The 20,145-nt window shown below is 41.1% G+C and overlaps 1 protein-coding gene across 4 annotated transcripts in view; it reads left to right on the top strand.

The window, feature by feature from the left end:
• Txndc11 (thioredoxin domain containing 11) overlaps nucleotides 1–20,145 on the top strand; it is a 75,129-nt gene that overhangs the window by 17,304 nt on the left and 37,680 nt on the right. For all 4 annotated transcript variants that reach the window (XM_038329016.1, XM_038329013.1, XM_038329015.1 and 1 more), the window contains one exon: nucleotides 12,807–12,900. In XM_038329016.1, the coding sequence (XP_038184944.1) occupies nucleotides 12,807–12,900 (94 nt within the window). The remainder of the gene's footprint in view (nucleotides 1–12,806; nucleotides 12,901–20,145) is intronic.

The raw sequence follows: 20,145 nt of genomic DNA, 5'->3' as shown, positions 1-20,145 counted from the left end.
CTTGTCTGTGTTTTATTTGGTGATTTTTAAACAAATACTGGCCTTGTCTCATAGTTTACTCAAATATACAATTAGCTCATAGTTTCTGTGCAACTACTCATTTTTTTTAAAGATTTTTTTTTATTATTTATAGTATATGGTGTTCTGCCTGTATGTCTGCCTGTACACCAGAAGAGGGCATCAAATCTTATTATAGATGGTTGTGAGCCACCATATTGTTGTGGAAGAGCAACCAGTGCTCTTAACTGCTGAGCCATCTGTCCAGCCCTTGCAGCTACTCATTTCTAAGAAAATTCTTTGACCCTATAGTATTGCACTGTGAGGTACCTGGATTTTCTTGTTTGTTTTAGTTTAGCCTTTTTAAAAACCAGCAAATATTGGGTGCTGGAGAGAGATCTTAGTGGTTAAGAGCTCTGGCTGCTCTTCCAGAGGCCTGAGTTCAATTCCCAACAACCACATGGTGGCTGACAACCATCTGTAATGAGATCTGGCACCCTCCTCTGGCGTGTGGGCATACATGGAGGCAGAATGTTGCATACATAATAAGTAAATAAACAAATCTTTAAAAAAAAAAAACCCAGCAAATATTGCCAGAAGGCGGCACTGGATTCCCTGGAGCTAGAGTTATAGGTGGTTGTGAATGTCCATCTGGGTGCTGGGACCAAGCTTTGGTCTTTTGCAAGTAGCAAGTGCTTTTAACTGCTGAGCCTTCTCTCTAGTGCCTAGGTTTTCTTTTTTGAGGCAGGATTTCATGTATCCCAGCTGGATTTTGATCTCCTGACACAGACACATCTGAGTCTGACCTAGGGCCAGTGATTTCTTTTCTTAACCTCCCAAGTTGTTTTAGGATTTGAGATGGTATCAGTGTTTTTATTTTGGTTTTAAGGCAGAGTCTTGGTAGTAGGGTTAATAGTTACTTCTGACTGGCCTAGTAGTTATTTGCCAAGTAAGCCCAAGCTGGCCTCAAACCCACAGTTCTCTTTCTTCTTCAGCACTCCCCTGGGTTAGCACCTGGAGTCACTGGAGGGAGTTCTCCAAAATAGTGAAAATTTGATACCTTGCTTAAGTCAAAGCTTGGGCTGATGGCTTAATTCCTTTAAGCCTTAATTTTTCTCATTTATAAAATAGAAATAGTCTAGATAAGACAACATCTCTAGGTTGAGAGTTGGGGGTCTCTCTACATAGTAAGATCTTGTCTCAAAAAATAAAAGTAAACTAAAATTAAGTAAAAAAAAAATCTTTGGGAGCTGGGCTATGATGGTGCACACCTTTAACACCAGCACTCTGGAGGCAGAGGCAGGTGGATCTCTGTGTGTTCAAGGCTAGTCTGGTCTACAGAGTGAGTTCCAGGACAGCCAAGGCTACACAGAGAAACCATGTCTCCAGCCCCGCCCCCCCCGAAATACACACACACACACACACACACACACACACACACACGAGGGGTTGGGGGGAGGAAGAGAAACACTCAAAATATTATGGAGAGAGGGGAGGAAGTAGAAATTTTGAATGGTATTATTTATAAAGCAATAAAAATTTAAAAATATGGAGAAAATTCTGGGCATTAGGATTGTTGTTAAGACTTTAAATGTCATACTATTAATGCTGGGATTCCTTACTCATGTTTAAGAAATTGTTTTTATAATTAAGATGATAAAGTGATCTGCAAAGACTGACTCATACAGTCCTTCAGTTTTTCTCTATTGGGATGTTTATAGAGTACTTTGTCCAATTTTTTATTATTCATATTTTCACTCTTTAAAGAGAAAGAAATGAAAGAGTAGCAACACATAGCATAAAGTTCCTGTGAACCTTCCAATACATATGTGGCAGACACTGATCATTTCTGTACCTGATAATAGGGGAGGAGGAAGGCAGTTTTGTCAGACACTTATATCCAAAGAAAAGTTTTGTTTGGTTGGTTTTTGTTATTGTTTATTTTGAGGCAGAATTTGACTCTAGCACAGGCTGGCTTCAGACTTTCTGTGTAACAAAAGATGACTTTGAATTTATGATCCTCCTGCCTCAATCTTCTTAGTTCTGGGCTTACAGGCATGCCTCAACACATCTAATATATATTGGGCTGGGGATTGACCCAAAGCTTCCTGGACCCTAGGCAAGCAATCTGCCAACTAAGTTACATCTCCAGCTTTCTGCTGCATTGATTTTTTTTTCTTTTAAAAAATGTTTTATGAGCCAGGCATGGTGGCACAAACCTTGCCCTGAGAGGCAGAGGCAGGTGGATCTCTTCAGTTCAAGGCCAACCTGATGTGCTGAGTAGTAGTGCCACTCCCTGTGCGCCTATGGGGGACATTTTCATTCAAACCATCACATTGAGTTCTCAGTCTTTATTCTGAGAATGGAGAATGGCCCATGTATAATAACTAACAAGAATGAGATGATAGGATCTAGAATTTTCTTCCTAGATAAACACTAGCACAATACTAACTTATACCTTATGTGTGTGGCTAGAAGCTGCAGTGAACTTGCCCAGGGACACTAGAGAGGAATAAGAGCTTTAGTCATGTTCTTGCAAGCATGTTAGATTGAGTTTCCTGAAGTTATTCCTACTTATTCTTAGACAGCTCTTCCTGCCTCTTTGTTTACAGACAGATGTAGTTTATTACTATGGACAACATAGTCAAACGGAATGTGGGTCATAGTTATTTTGGTGGCCTTGAAGTTGATTGAAAAAGGAGTAGGATGAAATTTTAACTGGTTTTATGTCTTCAAATTTTAGCGTTTCTTTTCTTTTTTCTTGTTTCTTAAGGTATCATCTCTCAGTTTTTGGTAGCCTCCATATCAAGTGCTTTATTTTTAAAGCTCATGAACAAAATAATTCGAATTTACCTTACAACCTTACAACCTTCCTACCAAATACCAACAGTATTGTTATTTAGAACTTTTATATTTGTCCCAAAATAGTTTCTAAACCTTTTAGTAAATTTCTGTAATTAACTTAAGATGAATTATTTCGCATATGTCTATTAATTTATTCTTTTTTGTTGTTGTTTTTTGAGAAAGAGTTTCTCTGTATAGCCCTGGCTGTCCTGAAACTAACTCTTGTAGACCAGGTTGGCCTCAAACTCACAGAGATCCGCCTGCCTCTTCCTCCCAAGTGCTGGTATTAAAGGCGTGAGCCACCACCACCCAGCTATCATTCTTAGAAGTTCAGAAAACTAAATTGTTCTAAAATTAAGTGGGATGATAAGAGGCCTAGGAATCTTTGAGGGTTTGTATGAGTAGGGTGTTGACAAATTGCTGGGTGAGAGAAAACCTGAGCATTTTGTAGAAAAGCTTGAATGCCCAGCTCCTAATAATATCATACTGTTTTTATTTTGTTTTGTTTCTTTGTTTTATCTAGACAGAGTTTCTCTGTGTAGCTTTGGTGCCTGTTTTTGGAACTCGCTTTGTAGACCAGGCTGGCCTTGAACTCACAAAGACCCCTGAGTGCTGGCATTAAAGGTGTGTGCCACTATTGCCCAGCTAATATCAAATCTGAGTGTTGAGCAAGTATGCAGCATTTCTGTCGGTTCAGAGTGTACTCATACCCTACTATGAGTAGGGTAGTTTTACAGTGAATTAACATCAAGGCAGAAATGGTTCAAGTGCCAGCAAGGCAGGGGAGCTGGAGAGTTGGTGTAAAAGGCACTAGCTTTTCTTGAAGACCCAGGTTCCATTCTCAGCATCCAGGTGGTGGTTCACAACCCATCTGTGCTGTACCAGTTCCAGGGCATCCAGCCCCCTCAGGTACCAGGCATGTATGTGGTTCACATACACACATGTAGGCACTTAACAGACATATATATGTAAGTCTAAAAAAGAAAGGGGGAAAAAAGGACTTTTAAAAAGCACATCAGGGTAATTGTTCATAAGGCCACTAGAGGGTGTGTGCTATCTGCCAAAACTTAGACTATTCTGCAAATGATGCATGCTTATTTAATAGAAGTGTTACAGGAGGTATTTGCTGGCCATCTGTAAGTAGCTGGTCTCTGCCTCCTTACTAAAATGACCACTAACCATCTGTACATCATGGAATGGGGTTATATCACACAAAGTAGGTCAAAGGATAATCTGACACCCATTGTGTGTTGTTGTTTTGCTAAATTATAAAGTTTGTCAAATGCATATTGTTTGCCTTGTGCCAGACACTCAGAAATAGTATAATTATGAAGAAGAGAGGACTGTTTCATAGATTGACAGCAAATGGGGGTATGCTAAGCAAGCTTCAGAAAACAAATGAACAAGAGGCACTAGGCTGACTAGTGTCCTCCTGATATGCATGTCTGTGTGGAACTTTAGAATGTAACCTTACTTGAAAATAGGGTCTTTGGAGCTGGGCATGGGTGCACCTTTAATTCCAGCATTTGGGAGATAGAGATAGGTGACTCGTTATAGTTCTAGGCTAGCCTGGTCTATATAGCAAGTTCCAGGGCAACCAAGGCTACTTGGAAAGACCCTTCTTCTCTCCACCCTACCCCCCCCCCCAAAAAAAAACCCAAAACACAGAAGTGTCTTTGCAGACGTAATTTATCAAGGGACTTATGATTAAATCACCAAGAATTTAGTGTGAAATCCTAAACCCCCGTGACTGGTTGGGTAACAGAACAGCAGCTGCTATGGTGGGGACTGAAGGCTGCCGCCCTAGAGCATTGCAGTCTCAAAGCAAGCCGGGTCTGGAGCGATCTGAAGCTGGAAGAAGCAGAGAAGATATCCCTCCCCACCTTCCCAATTCTCTAGAGAGTAGAGAATGGTTGCTATGGTTCTGTACCACCTGTCTGTGGTAATTTGTCAGGACAACCTTAGGGAATGAGGCAGTTTCAGACTGTAAGTGCTGTGATGTGAGAGTAGTGATCTGGGGACGGGTGTAGATGGAACGGCGGAGGGCCGCTTCCCGCCACCCGGCTAGCTTTACCCAAAATAATAACATGGAAACTGTATTCATTTAAACACTGCCTGGCCCATTAGTTTTAGCCTCTTATTGGCTAATTCTCACATCTTGCTTAATCCATTTCTATTAATGTGTGTAGCACCACGAGGTGGTAGCTTACCAGGAAGATCCTAACCTGCCTCTGTCTTGGAGAGGAGAATCATGGCGACTGCCTGATGAGGTGTCTGCCTTACAGCCTTCTTCCCAGCATTCGGTTCTGTTTACTCCACCTACCTAATTTTCTGTCCTATCAAAGGGCCAAGGCAGTTTCTTTATTAACCAATGAAAGTAACACATAGACAGATGACCCTCCTCCATCATTTCCCCTTTTTCTGTTTAAAAAAGGAAAGGCTTTCACTTTAACATGGTAAAATTACATATAACAAAGCAAGAATTACAGTTACAATATTTATATCTATTTTATCTTTTATCATAACAATGGAAAACTATATCTATTCTTCAACTCCATCAAAGACTCCACAAGGATATAATATTCCCTAAGTAAACAGGAAATAAGTAACTTCCAAACTCTAGAAATAACAGAGACATCTCACTGCCTGGACAGTCACCCAAAGTTCCTCTGTACCGTTGGGGCATCAATCTTCAGCCAACAGGCCCATAGTATCCAGCAGACATTTCCATGAAGCAGGAAATTCCAAAGACAGTTCAGTCACTTTCTGTTGTGTCCTGCAGAACGTCTCGCAGACTCTTTCATGAATCAGGAACCCCGAAAGACCATCTCACCTTTAGGCAAGTTCACCAGTCCTCTCTCTGCGGGTTCTCTGTGTCCAGTTTATGCATCAGTCCAGGCAAGAGCAGTTTCTTGTCCAAATGGCTATCAAACTCCATAAGGAGCCTCTTTGATGCCCATCTTCCTCTTGAAGTTGATTGGTGCTGTCAGGAACAGATGTGTCTCATTGTCATGAAAAGCCCTAAGTTATTAAAACATTAAAAGCCATATTCTGTAGTCTTTGAAAGATATGAAGAATGCCTATCTGAAATATATCTATGCACATCTAGAAAATCTAACTAACATGACTACAAGCTTGACTATTATTGATGATTATCCATTAACAACCTATATACATTACATTTTTAAATGAACTACACAATCACAATGCCTTAATCAAGAGCAGAGATACATATACATTTAACAAAATTGACCTTGAACTTGTATCAATAAGTCAAGATTTATACCATGCAAATTATTCATACTTATATCCCCCTTTAAATGTAAAAGAACATTTATAAACAATATCTGGGAATAAGGGCGCAGTTATTTCCCTTCAAACTGCTTCCTGCTGTATGGGGGCACTGTTATTTAGGTCTTTCATGGTATAACCTGTGTGCCAGGTTCATCTCAGTCAGCAGTTGAGTGAAGTGATTTTTTTTTATTATTTAACTTTATTTTATGTGCATTGGTGTGAAGGTGTCAGATCCCTTGGAACTGGAGTTATAGACAGTTGTGAGCTGCCATCTGGGTGCTGGGAATTGAACTCAGGACCTCTGGAAGAGCAGCCAGTGCTCTTAACCACTGAGCCATCTCTCCAGCCCTGAGTGAAGTGATTTTTTGAGGGTGTTCACAGCAACCTTTCAGGAGGGCGTGATCTATCATACCATATTGGGATAGAAGCAATCCACAAGGTCTCATCCTCTGTGAAAACAAAAGAAGAAACTCTTTTCCAAAGCATGATATCCTTAGATCCAATTTCTGAAGTCAAGATACCTTTAGAACATATAGGGAAGGCTGTAGCTAATTTGGAAGGCAGGAAGTCCTCACTGAGAAACAATAAACAAGATGAAGTCTGTGTGATCTGGTCAGACCAGACCTGAGGAAGTTGGAGAAAGTACAGAGCGCCCAAGGAGGACTGGGATTGTTCAGGCCAAAGAAAGAGGACAGTGGGAGGAGATAAAGCTTCAGGGCTATGTTCTGTTCTCATTGTGTCCAGAGGACACTCAGTTGACTGAAGAAGAAACAGACAGTGGCTTGTTCATTGGGGCCTGGTTAAGCTTCTAGGAACAGGGAGAGACAACAGGACATCACCAGATCCTAAGCCTGCTGCCAGCTGCCAGCTGCCTGCTACCCAGTACCAGGTTGGCCCCAGTCCTCAGCTTTCTTCTCCAGAAGGGCCTCTGTGAGGGTGTTAAGTACAGGCTTAGAGTTGTCTGCTTCAAGCTAGCTTATGGATGTGTTTGTAGCTGAGCTCACAAAAGATCAAGTCTAGTAAAATCTATTTGGAGATATATTTGCTCCTCACCTTTGTTTTCTCAGATTTGAACAAGACATGTGGAAGGAATTGAAATATGTGTAATTAATTTATGTTATTTGTTGAATAATGACATGACTTCTGTTGGAGAGACTTTAGAATTTTGGGGAAATCTTTGTAGATTTTGCTTTACTTATGACATAACTAGAGTTGCTTTCAAATTTAATCTGCAGTAGAAGTGAACAGCTCACTATTACTCCACCATACCACCCTCTTTGTGTTATTTATTAATTAATATTGATTATGTTATCAAATGCCTCCTCTCAGAACTTAATACAGACTGCTGCAGTATTGCATCTGTCAGCTAGCGCTTAGGATGCCTGTTATTTTTTAACTTATTAAGCTTTTTATTTTTAATTATATGAATTTGGGGGATGTATGCATACAAATATAGGTGCCCTTGGAGGCCAAAAGAGATGTTGGAGCTCTTGGAGTTTGAATTGAAGGCAGTTATAAATAGTGCCCAATATGGTTGCTGGAAATTGAATTCGGGTCCTCTACAAGAGCAGTATATGCTCTTAACTACTGAACAGTCTTTTTAGTCCAACCTATTGTGTTTTAAATAGGTAATATTTTACAGTTTACACGGGTTTTTTTCTCTAACATAATATTATATTGACTATTTAGGAGTTTCACACAATGTACCTTATCATATTCTCTTCCAAGTCCTCCCAGGTCCACATCCCCATCCTTATGACCTCCCCCAAGAGAAAAAGAACAGAAAAACAACAACAAAAATAAAGTCCAATTTTTGTTGAGCATGGTCAAACTCCCCATGGCCAGTGCCTTAAAACCGAGTCCTTCTCCACCCCCACCAGAAGCTATCTACTCTGAAGAGCTACATTTCTGGATCCCTGTCATAGTAAGAGTTCTCTTCAATGGCTTCCTGTCTAGACTGTTTCTTCTTTTGTGGCGGGGGGAGGAGAGGTTGTCACAGATGCCTTTTATGTCTCCCATTGTCAACTGTGAGTCTGCGGGCATCAATACCACTGCAAAGAAGCTTCCTTGTCATTTTCCATCAGCACAGATCATGGACATCACATGGTTTCTGGCCACAGCATAGACCACAGACCTCAGCATGGTCTCCAGTGGCAGTACAGACCACACAATCAACACAGACACCAGCATCAACACAGTCTCTGGCAGCATCACAGGCCACAGACTTCAGCATGACTCTCAGCTGTAGCACAGACCATGGAGCCATCATGGCCCTCAGTGGCACACAGGCTACAGACATGGCTTCAGGTGGTGGCAGGGACTATGGATACTAGCACAACCCCCAGCTGTAGCACACATCACAAATATGAAGATGGCTTCTGGGAGCAGCATGAACTCTGGAGATCTTTGGAGGAGGCCCAATTCAGAAAATAAAACACTGTCTCCTGCCTGTGCACTGTTTCATTTCCCCACAGTTCCCACCTCTCCAGCACATATTTGTTCATCAGAGTGCTATTGCAAACTTCAGTGTGTCACACATTTATGGTTTTTTGTTTTTGTTTTTGTTTTTTTTTTGCCCAGACAGCTTTACTTGCAAAAATACTCATTGGAAAAAGTCACTGATCTGGTTCAAGGTTTTCTGTTACTGGACCATTGCCAAGGCTCATCTTTGATTGCCCACTATTGCCCAGAGTCAGGGTGATCTTGCAACTAGGCAGGGCATCTGGGGGCAGGATTCGTGTGAGCTACTGGTGATTGCATATCTCTTCACCCTGGTGTCAGCCACCCTGAGTTGTGCTTGCAACCTTCCAGGAGCGCTGCTGCCCCAAGTTCTCCTCTCTCATCAAAGCAAGTAGTGTGGGCTGCAGCAAAGGAGATTCTATGCTGTGGGCTGGCACAATTGGCTAATGTCATGTTCTTTGCTGCAGCTGCACTCTCCCACACTGCTCCCATACCCTTCATTCCTCAGCTCCTCCATGGCAGTTGATGGGCTGACAGCCAAGGCAGGAGGGGCACTAGCTCAGCAGCAGCATCTCTCATCTGTGTACCAAGCTCCACAATGGCTGCTGTGGATTGTCAGCTGTGGTCTGTTACAGGATACCAGGAGCAGTTTGTACAGTCAGGGTGAAGCTTCTGTTCTTCATTCCTTTGGTGGTGAAGAATGAAAATGATTTTGCTGTGTATTGCGTTGTACTGCTTGAGTTTCTTGTATACTGTGGGACACATATTGTGGGGTACCCTGAAGTTTGCAGTGCCACTCTGATGAACATGTAGCTCAAACTACTTGACAGTTTCCATACCAGTTTCTCTGAAGATAAAGGCTCCTTCATCCATACAGTATGTGCTGCAGCAGTAGGGCTGGGAGTGTCAGCATGAGGAGGGGATTTGCCTGGAACACACAAAAAACCTGGGTTTGATTGCCCACTAATGGCAAAAACTAAAAACTGCTACAGTGAGAACAAACTTTATACTTAGTGTTCTCAAAGGGTACTGCAAATAGTCCAAGTGTTTTTCATTTTCAAAGATGTAACATGGAAGTCTGTGAAGGTTGTTCAGTGGGTAAAGGCACTTGTCCCCAAGCCTGACAACCTAAATTTGATCTCCAGTACCCACATAGCAAGAGGAGCGAACTGACTCCTTAACGTGCACCATGGCATGTGTGTATCGACACACACACAAATATTAATTTGGATTTCTCTTGGGGAATCAGAATTTGTATTCATTTTACTTTCAGTTTGTACATGTGTGCTCATTTTTATACATATGCAATTGTGTGCATGCATGGATATGGATAAATGTATATCTATGGATAATATATATGTCCATTTTCATGAACCCCTCTGCTGTGGGATAATACTTTTGTACACTGTAAAGATTTATCACTCATATTGGTTTAATAAAACACTGATTGGCCAGTAGCCAGGCAGGAAATAGAGGTGGAGCAACCAGAATAAGAGAATTCTGGGAAGTGGAAAGGCAGAGACATAGTCATTAGTCAGATGCAGAAGAAACAAGATGAGAATGCCTTACTGAGAAAAGGTACAAAGCCACATGGCTAAACACAGACAAGAATTAGGAGTTTAAGTGTAAGAGCTAGTTAATAATAAGCCTGAGCCAACAGGCCAAACAGTTTATAATTAATATAAAATGTGTGGGGTTTTTTTTAGGGGACTGAACAGCTGCAGAACTGGGTGGGAGAGAAACTTCTTTTTGTACCTCCCTAAGGTAATGTGATGTGGAAAGAGAAATAAAATTCACATGGGACTTTTCTATATTTTTATTTAGAACTATTTTACTCCATTGACTTTGGTTTAGGAGAGTGATCAGAAATTAAAAAAATTTAAATGAGTTACTATCTTTCTATTTTCATACAGTATTAATAGTTTCTAGAATTTCTGATAGTTCTGTCTTTTGTTCATGGTAGCAAAGCTTATTCTTTTTTGTTGTTGTTTTAAAGATTTATTTATTTATTTATTTATTTATTTATTTATTTATTTATTTATTTTTTTGGTTTTTCGAGTCAGGGTTTCTCTGCAGCTTTTTTAGAGCCTGTCCTGGAACTAGCTCTTGTAGACCAGGCTGGCCTCGAACTCACAGAGATCCACCTGCCTCTGCCTCCCGAGTGCTGGGATTAAAGGCGTGCGCCACCACCGCCCTGCCTATTTATTATGTATGCAACATTCTGCCTCCTTGTATGCCCGCACGCTAAAAGAGGGCGCTAGATCTCATTACAGATGGTTGTGAGCCACCATGTGGTTGCTGGGAATTGAACTCAGGACCTCTGGAAGAGCAGCCAGTGCTCTTAACCATTGAGCCATTTCCCCAGCCCGCAAAGCTTTTTTTACGGAATGGCTAGAAACCTTAAAAAAGCAAACACGTTGTGTGGTAAGTTCACTGTAGGCTGGCTTGTTAAGGAGTTCTGAAGAAGCAGGACAAAAGTTTCCAGTGTTTGCCTTTGTACTGGGGCTGGGGTTAAATGGGAGAGTGTGTTAAGAGGCCCTGGGTTCCATCCCCAGAACTGCAAATTACATGAAAAAACAGCTTTAATTTTTCCTCAGTTTGAGAAAGTGGCTGTTTTTGCTAGATTTTTCTAGATGTTAGTATAAACATTCACCTCAGTTTTTTTCCCACAGAATGAAGACCAATTGAGTTAATTGAATCTGAGGAGTTAACCAGATAGTTTAGATTGAAAAGAGACTCTTCCAGTGTAGATCAGAAATGTCCTCTTTTGTGCAGTATACTGATTTTGGTAGGGAAAGGACTTTTGTTGTCTAAAACAGGATTTCATGCAGCCCAGGCTGGTCTCAAAATCATATAACAACTTTGAATTTTTTAACAATTTATTTAATTTTATTTTATGTGTATTGATATGAGAGTGTCAGATCTCCTGGAACTGGAATTACAGACATTGAGCTGCCATGTGGGTGGGTACTGGGAATTGAATCCAGGTCTTCTAAAAGAGCAGCCAGTGTTCTCTTAACCACTGAGCCATCTCTCAACTTTGAACTCTTGATCCTCCTGTTTTTAACCTGCCATGTGCGGATGGGATGTGTATTGGTACCACTGTGCTGGGTCTTTATTTTTTTTAATTTATTTTATTTTTGTGACAAAGTCTCATTGTGTAACCCTGTGTAGAACAGGCTGGCCTACTGTCTCCGCCTTCTAAAAACTGGAATTATGGACTTGAGCCACCATGGTTGGTTAACACTGGTTTTAAATGTTATCAACCTATATAATTTCTGTCTTAAATTTTTTGAATCTAATTTTGTCCCAAGGATCTGCCTTTTCAGTTACCTACTAGGAACATGAGGCTGAGGGCGTCAGCTAGAACGGGGCTCGACTCCATGAGACTAACACCTTATGTTGTAAGACTCTCTTCACTGTTACCATGTGAAGAGCTGGCCCTGATGCCAGTATGCAACCATTGCTTACCTGAAGGTCACCCTGAGGCCGTATAGTTAGCTCCTGAAGTTTTGGCTTGAGCTTGGCTCTTCTCACTCTAGCCTCATCATTGTTTCCTCAGAGATCTCAGAGCTGCTGGGCTTTTTGAACAGGTGTGATTGCCACAGAACCAATCCAGACAGGAGTGCCATGGGACCTTTAAAGAGGGAGCAAGCAAAGCAGATGTGTTGGGGAGCAGTTAACTGTAGTTTGGCGTTTTGAAGGACTGTGCTGTGCTAAGCTTAAAGGAGTAGATTAAGCAGGTGGCATTGAGTTTGAGGATGAGGGGGAAAGAGCGCCAGAGTTGGGTTTCTGTAGCTAACCTGACCAGAAAGGGACCTTGCCATCAGTGGTATTGGGTGTGGGGAAAAAAGAAGAGATAGAAATTTACCAAAGGGGGAGATAAATTTGGAGAGGAAGTTGATTGAAAGAGAAACCCAAGAAAAGTACAGTGATGTTACTGATACAGTTTATCCAGAATGGTTGAACCACAAAGAATAAAAATCTGAATATGGTGAAGTTTGGTGCCAGGGCTTTCTGCTGCCAACAGAAATGGAGAAATTCACTGCAGGTGGTCAAGGTTAGAAAAGGAAATGCAGCAATACATTTTTACCACCCATGTCTGGCATCATGTTTTTATATACTTAATATAGCAACTATTAATCACAGGAATGACAGGACTGACAGGACTGACAATGCCTCTGTCACCTAATGTGCTCTTGTCCTTGCAGCCTGGCGTACTTGGCTACTTTGAGTTCAATGGCTCACCTCAACCCCCTGGCTACTTGACCTTCTTCACCTCAGCATTGCACTCTTTAAAGAAAGGTAAACCTGATGTGTGTTAAGACATTGGCACTTTAGCAGAGATGTACTATTTTGATATGTTTTGGCTTATAATATCTTTATGATTATATTTTCTAATTTGCTAGGTTCCTTTTCTCAATGTATTTTTAATAAATATCTTGATTAATTTTCATTAACAAAGCATTGTGTTATTCCAAATATATTCTCTTGCTGGACATGGTGGCACATGCCTTTAATCCTAACACTTGGGAGACAAAGGCAGGTGAATATCTGTGAGTTCCAGGTCAGTCTGGTCTACATAGTGAGACCCGGCCTAAAAATTAATTAATAAAATAATCAAATATATTCTTTATTATATTTAGCACATTATTATAAGAATAGTTTGACCCTCTAATGACAAAACTCTGTTCTGTGCTTTAGAATGTGTTTGTTAATGTTGTTGTCGTCTGTTAAGTGTGAAGTTGACAGGGTTTGGTCTGACTTGGTGCTTACCTTAGCAGCTGGCTATGCAATAGCTTAGCAGGACCTTCCCTTCACAGGATGGCCTCTAAAGGCCGCAGGTACATCATGAGCCTGTGCCAGTTTCACTCCTCTCAGGTCCATGTCGTGTGTACGAATTCCATGTTCTCCTCCTCTTTCCATATTGTTTTGTGTTCTCTCAAGGTCATGACTGAGTCTGTCAGTCCTGTTGGCTACATTCATCTACGCACTTGTCTCCAACTCTTGTTACCACTGGTGCTTTACCCACACCTGGACTAGACAGTGGACACTTAGCTGTTTCCAGCTTCTGCCTTCCTACTCCCATGATACCTTGATTTCAAGTGTTAGTTTTGTCTTGAAGGTAAAGTGCCCCAAACCCTCTACCTGACAAACTCCTATTCATCCTTCATGGTCTTGCTCAAATATCACTCTTATAATTCAGTGACTAATAAGCCCCTCTCCCAATCTAAATTGAGTTCTTTGTTATTTCTCTCTACTTAACACATGCATGGATGCACTTATGAATCTAATTATAAAATAATTTGTTTAATGTCTTTCATCTTTTCCATACTCAGGTTTCTTAGGGTAGGGATCATGTGTTTTTCTCCAGTGGCTGGCATGAAGCAGGGTATTTGTCAAGCGAGAGATAATGTTAATGGCTATACCATATTACCCTGATAGATTAACCATCTGGGTTTTTTTGTTGTTTGTTTGTTTCATTTGTTTGGTTTTTGATACAGGGTCTCACTAAGTAGCCCTGGCTGTCCTGGCACTCAGTCTGTAGACTAGGCTGGCTGTAAACTCAAAGATCCTCCTGCTTCTCCCTCCTGAGTGTTGGGATTAAAGGCGTGCACCACCAGTGTCCAGTTTACCCATCTGTTTTTTACTGGGTGTTAGATTACTTCAGGTTTAAAAACTTATAACAACATATCATTATTATATCAAACAGTTATATTACTTACCATTTTAACGTGTGCATTGTCTTGGGTTTTATGCACAGAGAATTGACTATGCTCACATTTTCTTGTCTGGGAGATAATGGGAGAGAAAAAAACGGATTGTTATGTGCCTCCTGTCTACCTGAAAGACTGAGCTTCACAGCCTCAGGTGACTAAGACTTAAGTGAAATTTTCCCTCTCTGCCTTATGCTCTTTTACTTAGCTCCCTCCCGATCCTCCCTTTTCATCTTGAGACAAGGTCTCACTTAGGTGTCCAGGTTGGCTTTGAACTTTAAATTCTTATGCCTGAGCCTGTCAAACAGTTGAGATTGTAGACTGTACCACTAGGTTTAACTCTAGGTTTAAACTTTCAAAACAAAATACAACTTTAAATAGTTTAAGAAGCACACATTCAGAGCTCTTCATGGAAGACCATAAATAAAGTTATATATGAAAGGGAATCCAGTGACCCCTAAAAGGAAGGCAGCATTCAAATTCTTGAGCTGAAGGGGCTATTTTAGGATCATGAAAGGTCGTTTGGTTGCTTGTATTGTATGTTGCTATGCCACGTTAGTGAGATGAGCCTTTCATCTTAAACTGTTTTTTCATTTGGAGTTTTTCAGATGGAAAGCCTTTCCAGATACAGCAGCCTTCCTTCCTTCCACTTTCTTTCTTAAAGCTAGAACAACAACAACAAAGCTTAAAGCAAAACAGAGATAAAAATAACATGGGCTGCTCAAGAGAGATAGAAGACTGAGAATTACTCCAGTCAGTCATGTTGGTAGCACTTACAGACCTGGCTACTGAGGAGTCTGAGGGTGCATGATCATTTGAGGCCAGACCTGAAAAACATAGCAGGACCCATTCCCCAGAACAAAAAGGATACAAAAACCTGAGAGAAAAGTATAGCTTGGTGGTAGAGCCTTCCCTCTAGTTTACCCAGGGGCCCTGGGTTCTATTCTCAGTACCTGAAGCAAATAAAACCAAACCGCCCAGAAGTGAATTTACACAAAATGAGTGTGCTGGGTAATTTGAAACTTTTTTCCTGATACATGTGGTCTGATTTATCTTTTCTGTCTTCCCCACAGTGTTGTGATTCTAGCTGAAGATCCTGCTGCATACACTAGTATGTAGGAGCTGAGGTTCATGCTAATTAATTCTAGTTTACCCTACTATTGGTGATTAAGTTCCCACTTAAGCTTAATGAGCCATGTTTTTTAAAGATTTATTTATTATTTGGGCAGTGGTGGTGTATACTTTTAATCCCAGCACTTGGGCGGCAGAGGCAGGTTCAAGGCCAGCCTGATCTACTAGAGTTAGTTCCAGGACAGCCACAGCTGTTACACAGAGAAACCCAGTCTTGAAAAACCAGTATTCTGCCTGCATGTATGCCCGCACGTCAGAAGAGGGCACCAGATCTCATTATAGATGGTTATGAGCCATGTGGTTGCTGGGACTTGAACTCAGGACTTCTGGAAGAGCAGCCAGTGCTCTTAACCTCTGAGCCCCATGAACCATTTTCTTAAGAAAAAGATACATTTGAAATTATGTTTTCCCTAATTCTGAAGGATTACCTGAGTCCTGCCTTGAACATCTGGATTTCTTCCCCCTTTTCTCTCTTTTGCTCGAAAGGACAGTTATTTTTTTTTTTTTTATTGTTAATAGCAGAAGCATGTAAGAGAAAGAACAGCATGTGCTTGCTTTTTTAAATGGGACAGTTTCAAATGTAGATTTTAGGTTACTGTCTGCCCTGTTTAGACTGTGGACAGAAATTGAGGCCTGGGTCAGGTGAGTTGAAGTGCATAGACTGTTGTGTAGAGAACAGATGCTCCAGCTAGATACATGTGTCTTCTCAGCCTCGATGGTTTGTGTGGGTGGGTGGGTGGGGGAGCCTAGGACTCAAAAGTAGAGACTTAGTCTAGATAAGCCTGTCTTCATGATTTTTTAATTGTCTCAGCTGTGGTGACACAGCTCTAATCAGTACTCTGGAGGGTAGATAGCAGGATCTCTGGTTTCCAGGCCAGTCTGGACTACGGATCAAGCTTCAGCACAGCCAGCACTATATAGAGAGACCCTGTCTCAAAATACAGACAAATGCGACCAAAATAAATAAAATAAAATTACCTTAGAAATAAGATATTGAATTCTGACTTGCTGGGGCCTTGTTAGAGGAGAGCTCACGGTTACCTCTGGGGAGTGAGGGTAGAATTGCCAGGTCAGATTTACCACAGCCAAACAGCTGTTGTTTGATGTCATCTTTACACATTAGGGTAAAGGAAATTAGGGGAAATTTGTATACTGTCTTAGCCCTGTAGTTTGGTCTGCTACTCCTCTTTCCTGTTTGAACTTTTCTCCTTTTGCTTGATTGCATGTCCTGTTTTTCTGAGGTTTGCTCAGCCTTGGTGCTACTGTGTCAGCTATTGTAATTTGCCTGCTAGCAGGTATGGGTAGGTATGTTATATTTCTGCCCATTATTTTCCCGGTCTCCTTACTGCTAGGAAATAATGTTAACATTAGTGTCACCTATTTGATATTCATGTGTATATATGTGTGTCATGTGTGTACAGTGCCAACAGAGACCAGAAGAGGGTCTTGGAGCCCATGGAGCTGGAGTTATAGGTGGTTATGAGCCATCTAAAGTGAGTCCTCTGGACAAGTAATACATACTTCGAACTGCCAAGCTGTCTTTTTAGCCCTACTAGCATTATTTTTGATGTGGTTAAATCTTAGATTCTGAGCCAGGCATTGTGTTGCACACCTACAAATACCAGCACTTGGGAGGCAGAGGCAGAAAGAAAGATCCTAAATTGGAAGTCAGTTTAGGCTGTATTGCAAGATCTTGTCTTAAACAAACATACCCATTGACTCTTTTTCTTGATTTATTTCTTTCTGAAAATCCTATTAGTAGATTTTTTTTAAAAATTTAAGTTATTTATTTAACGTTTTTCACTACTTGGTTTTACTTTGTGGAGCACAGCTGATATTTCCCCTTTCATTGGCTAATTTGTTGTACCATTTACAACTTTTCTCTGTCAGAGTAGTGGCTGCGTTAGCCCAGACTGCAGGCTCTAGTGCTTACGGATCTGTTTTGGTGTTTTCTTTTACTCTAGATTTCTACTTTGTGCTACTATTTGATTGGTTGGTCCATTAGTTTTTGTCACATAATCACACGTGTATCTCATGTTAGCCTGGAACCCCCCTCTATAGTTCACACTGACCTTGAACTCACAGAACTCCCAGGTGCTAGGATTAAAGGCAGTCTGCTGCCTGCCCAACTGTGGTAACTTTTTACAAAGAGATGTGCACTGGTTTTTGTTTTTTCCAGGGCTAGGGATGGGAATCAGGGCCTTCTGTGTGCTAGGCAAGAGCTCTTCTTTCAAGAACAATAAAAGTGTGGTTGTTTTTTTCGTTTGTTTGTTGTGTTTTCCCCCTTTTGGTTGGTTTTTCAAGACAGGGTTTCTTTGTAGTTTTGGAGCTGTCCTGGAATTAGCTCTGTAGATCAGGCTGGTCTCAAACTCACAGAGATCCACCTGTTTCTGCCTCCCGAGTGCTGGAATTAAAAAGGTGTGTGCCACCACTGCCTGGCATAAAAATGTTTTTTGAGACCATCTCCACTCTGTAGTCCACATTGACATAAAATACAGGGAAAACCTCACAAATGCTTAGACAAGAGTCCTTACCCCTTGCAGCAAATTTTGGATTTTCATTTTATCTGATTGACAAAAAGAGATAGCAGTGTGGGGAAAAGGAAAAGCATTGAACTGGATGCTGGCAGTGTCTCACCCTAGAATAAGATCATTAATTTTTCTTTGATTGAGTTCACCTGTATGGAAATTTGGAAGTTGGAGATGGAGGGCTGGTGATTATTTTATAAGTCTAGGTTGTTTGTGTGTGCATAAACAATAGCTTAAAGTCTGTAGTTCTTCAGGAACTACACACCTGCTTGGAAGTGTCCAGATAAGCATAGCTTGTGCTTTTGAAAGACTATCTGCAGGAATTCTGTCACCTGACTGACCTTAGGTGTGTCCACCTGGGTATGCTTGTACAGGTGTACATCTGCTTATAAAAGCCAACAGTTGGTGTCAGGTATCTTCCTCACTTGCTCTCTATTTTTTGAGACAGGGTTTCTCTCTGAACCTGGTACTCCCCATTTGTCTAGATTGGCTGGCCAGTGATCTCTAGGGATTCACCACACCTATCGTCCAGGAGTTACAGACATATGTTGTGACCATGGTTGGCTTTTTCATGTGGGTACTGGATCTGAACTGCGGTTGTCACACTTGTGCATCAGGCACTTTACTGACTGAGCCATCTCTTTAGACCAAGTGAGATTTGAAAGTCCTGCGACTTTTGTCCCATCGCTGCTTCTCATGCCATGCTTTCGGGTCGTAGCTTTGTGTAGAGCAGTCACTGTGACAGTCTTCCTGGAGTCCCTTCCTGTCTCTTCCTACTTTTTTCTCCCTGGTTTATCACTGTCCTGATACAAGAAACCTGATGAACTGAATTAAAATTTACATGATACCTAAATGCTACCTTGAAAATATACTGACTTATTAATGTCAATAATTTCCATTCCTTTCTGTTACTTTGTGTTAGCTTTATTGATCTGCAGATTCAATTGAGTATTAAAAATTTTCTGTTCAATAAGCTGAGATAGGAGAATTGCCTGAGCCCAGGAGTTTAAGGCCAGCCTAGGTAACATAGTGATATCCTTTTTTCTCTTAAAAAATAGTGTCTTTGTTGAACATGTACAGATTTTAAAAAGTGTGCGTACGTTCAGGTACCCACAGAGGCCAGAAGAGAGTATTAAATCCCCTTGAGTTGTAGTTATGGGTGCTGGGAATTGAGCTCTGGGTCTCTGCAGGAGCAGCAGTGCTTGTAATCACTGAACTGTCTCCAGCCCCACATGTACAGATTTTTAAATCGCCATTCCTTAAAGAATATAGTATAAGAGCTGTATTATGAAGAGTAGGTTAAAGCACACAAGCAGATGCAAAGGTAATATGCAAATTCTGTGCTATTTTGTGTAAGGAACTCGGATACCTTAGTTGTTGGCCCCTCAGGGAGTCTTGAGATGCAGCTCTTTCCCAGATAGCAAAGGACGACTGCACTGTTCTACTTTTTCTTCTGTTTCCCCAAGGCCTGGGGGATTCTGTTTTAATGGTTGTTTTTAGAAAAAACAGAGGAGGTCCTTCTGATTGCAGTACAGGTCCTCTCTTCTAAGTGGTGGCACCTGGTAGAACTGAGTGGGGAACCATGATTTGCTGATAAAAGTGAATTTTTTGCACAGGAAAAATCCCTTCTCTATGTGCTTAATTGTAAATAAAGCTTCTCTTGAGTACTTTTAGGGAGGCCAAGATATGGTTCAGGTGGTAGAGAGCTTGCCTCACACATGCAAAGCCTTGGCTTCGATTCTTAGCACTGTGTAAACCTTGTGTAATGGTGCATGCATGTAGAATCAGCACTTTGGAAGTATAGGCAGGAGTTCAAGATCATCCTTAAACTACTACATATGTCTGTCTGTCTGTCTGTCTGTCTATCTATCTATCTATCTATCTATCTATCTATCTATCTATCTATCTATCTATCTATCGTAAGTGTGAGGCTAGCCTAGGCTATATGAGACAGTTTCTTAATTTTTAATTTTTATTTTATGTAAACAAGTGTGCCTGATAACTCAGAGTCAGAAGTAGTTTACATTTCTAGGGGAACATAGGAGTACTGGCAATAGCTTATACATAGGAAACAGGCATTTCTGCAGTGTGTCCATTTCTTTGAAGGATTTTCATTTAATAGACTTGTTTATCATTGGAGTCTGAAGTCATCATCAGAAGTATACTGGGGCAGG

This window comes from Arvicola amphibius, chromosome 4 (assembly GCF_903992535.2).
Source record: "Arvicola amphibius chromosome 4, mArvAmp1.2, whole genome shotgun sequence".
Taxonomy (NCBI): domain Eukaryota; kingdom Metazoa; phylum Chordata; class Mammalia; order Rodentia; family Cricetidae; genus Arvicola; species Arvicola amphibius.
The sequence above is the reverse complement of the archived record's forward strand: the minus strand, read 5'-3'. Positions and strand labels throughout refer to the sequence as shown.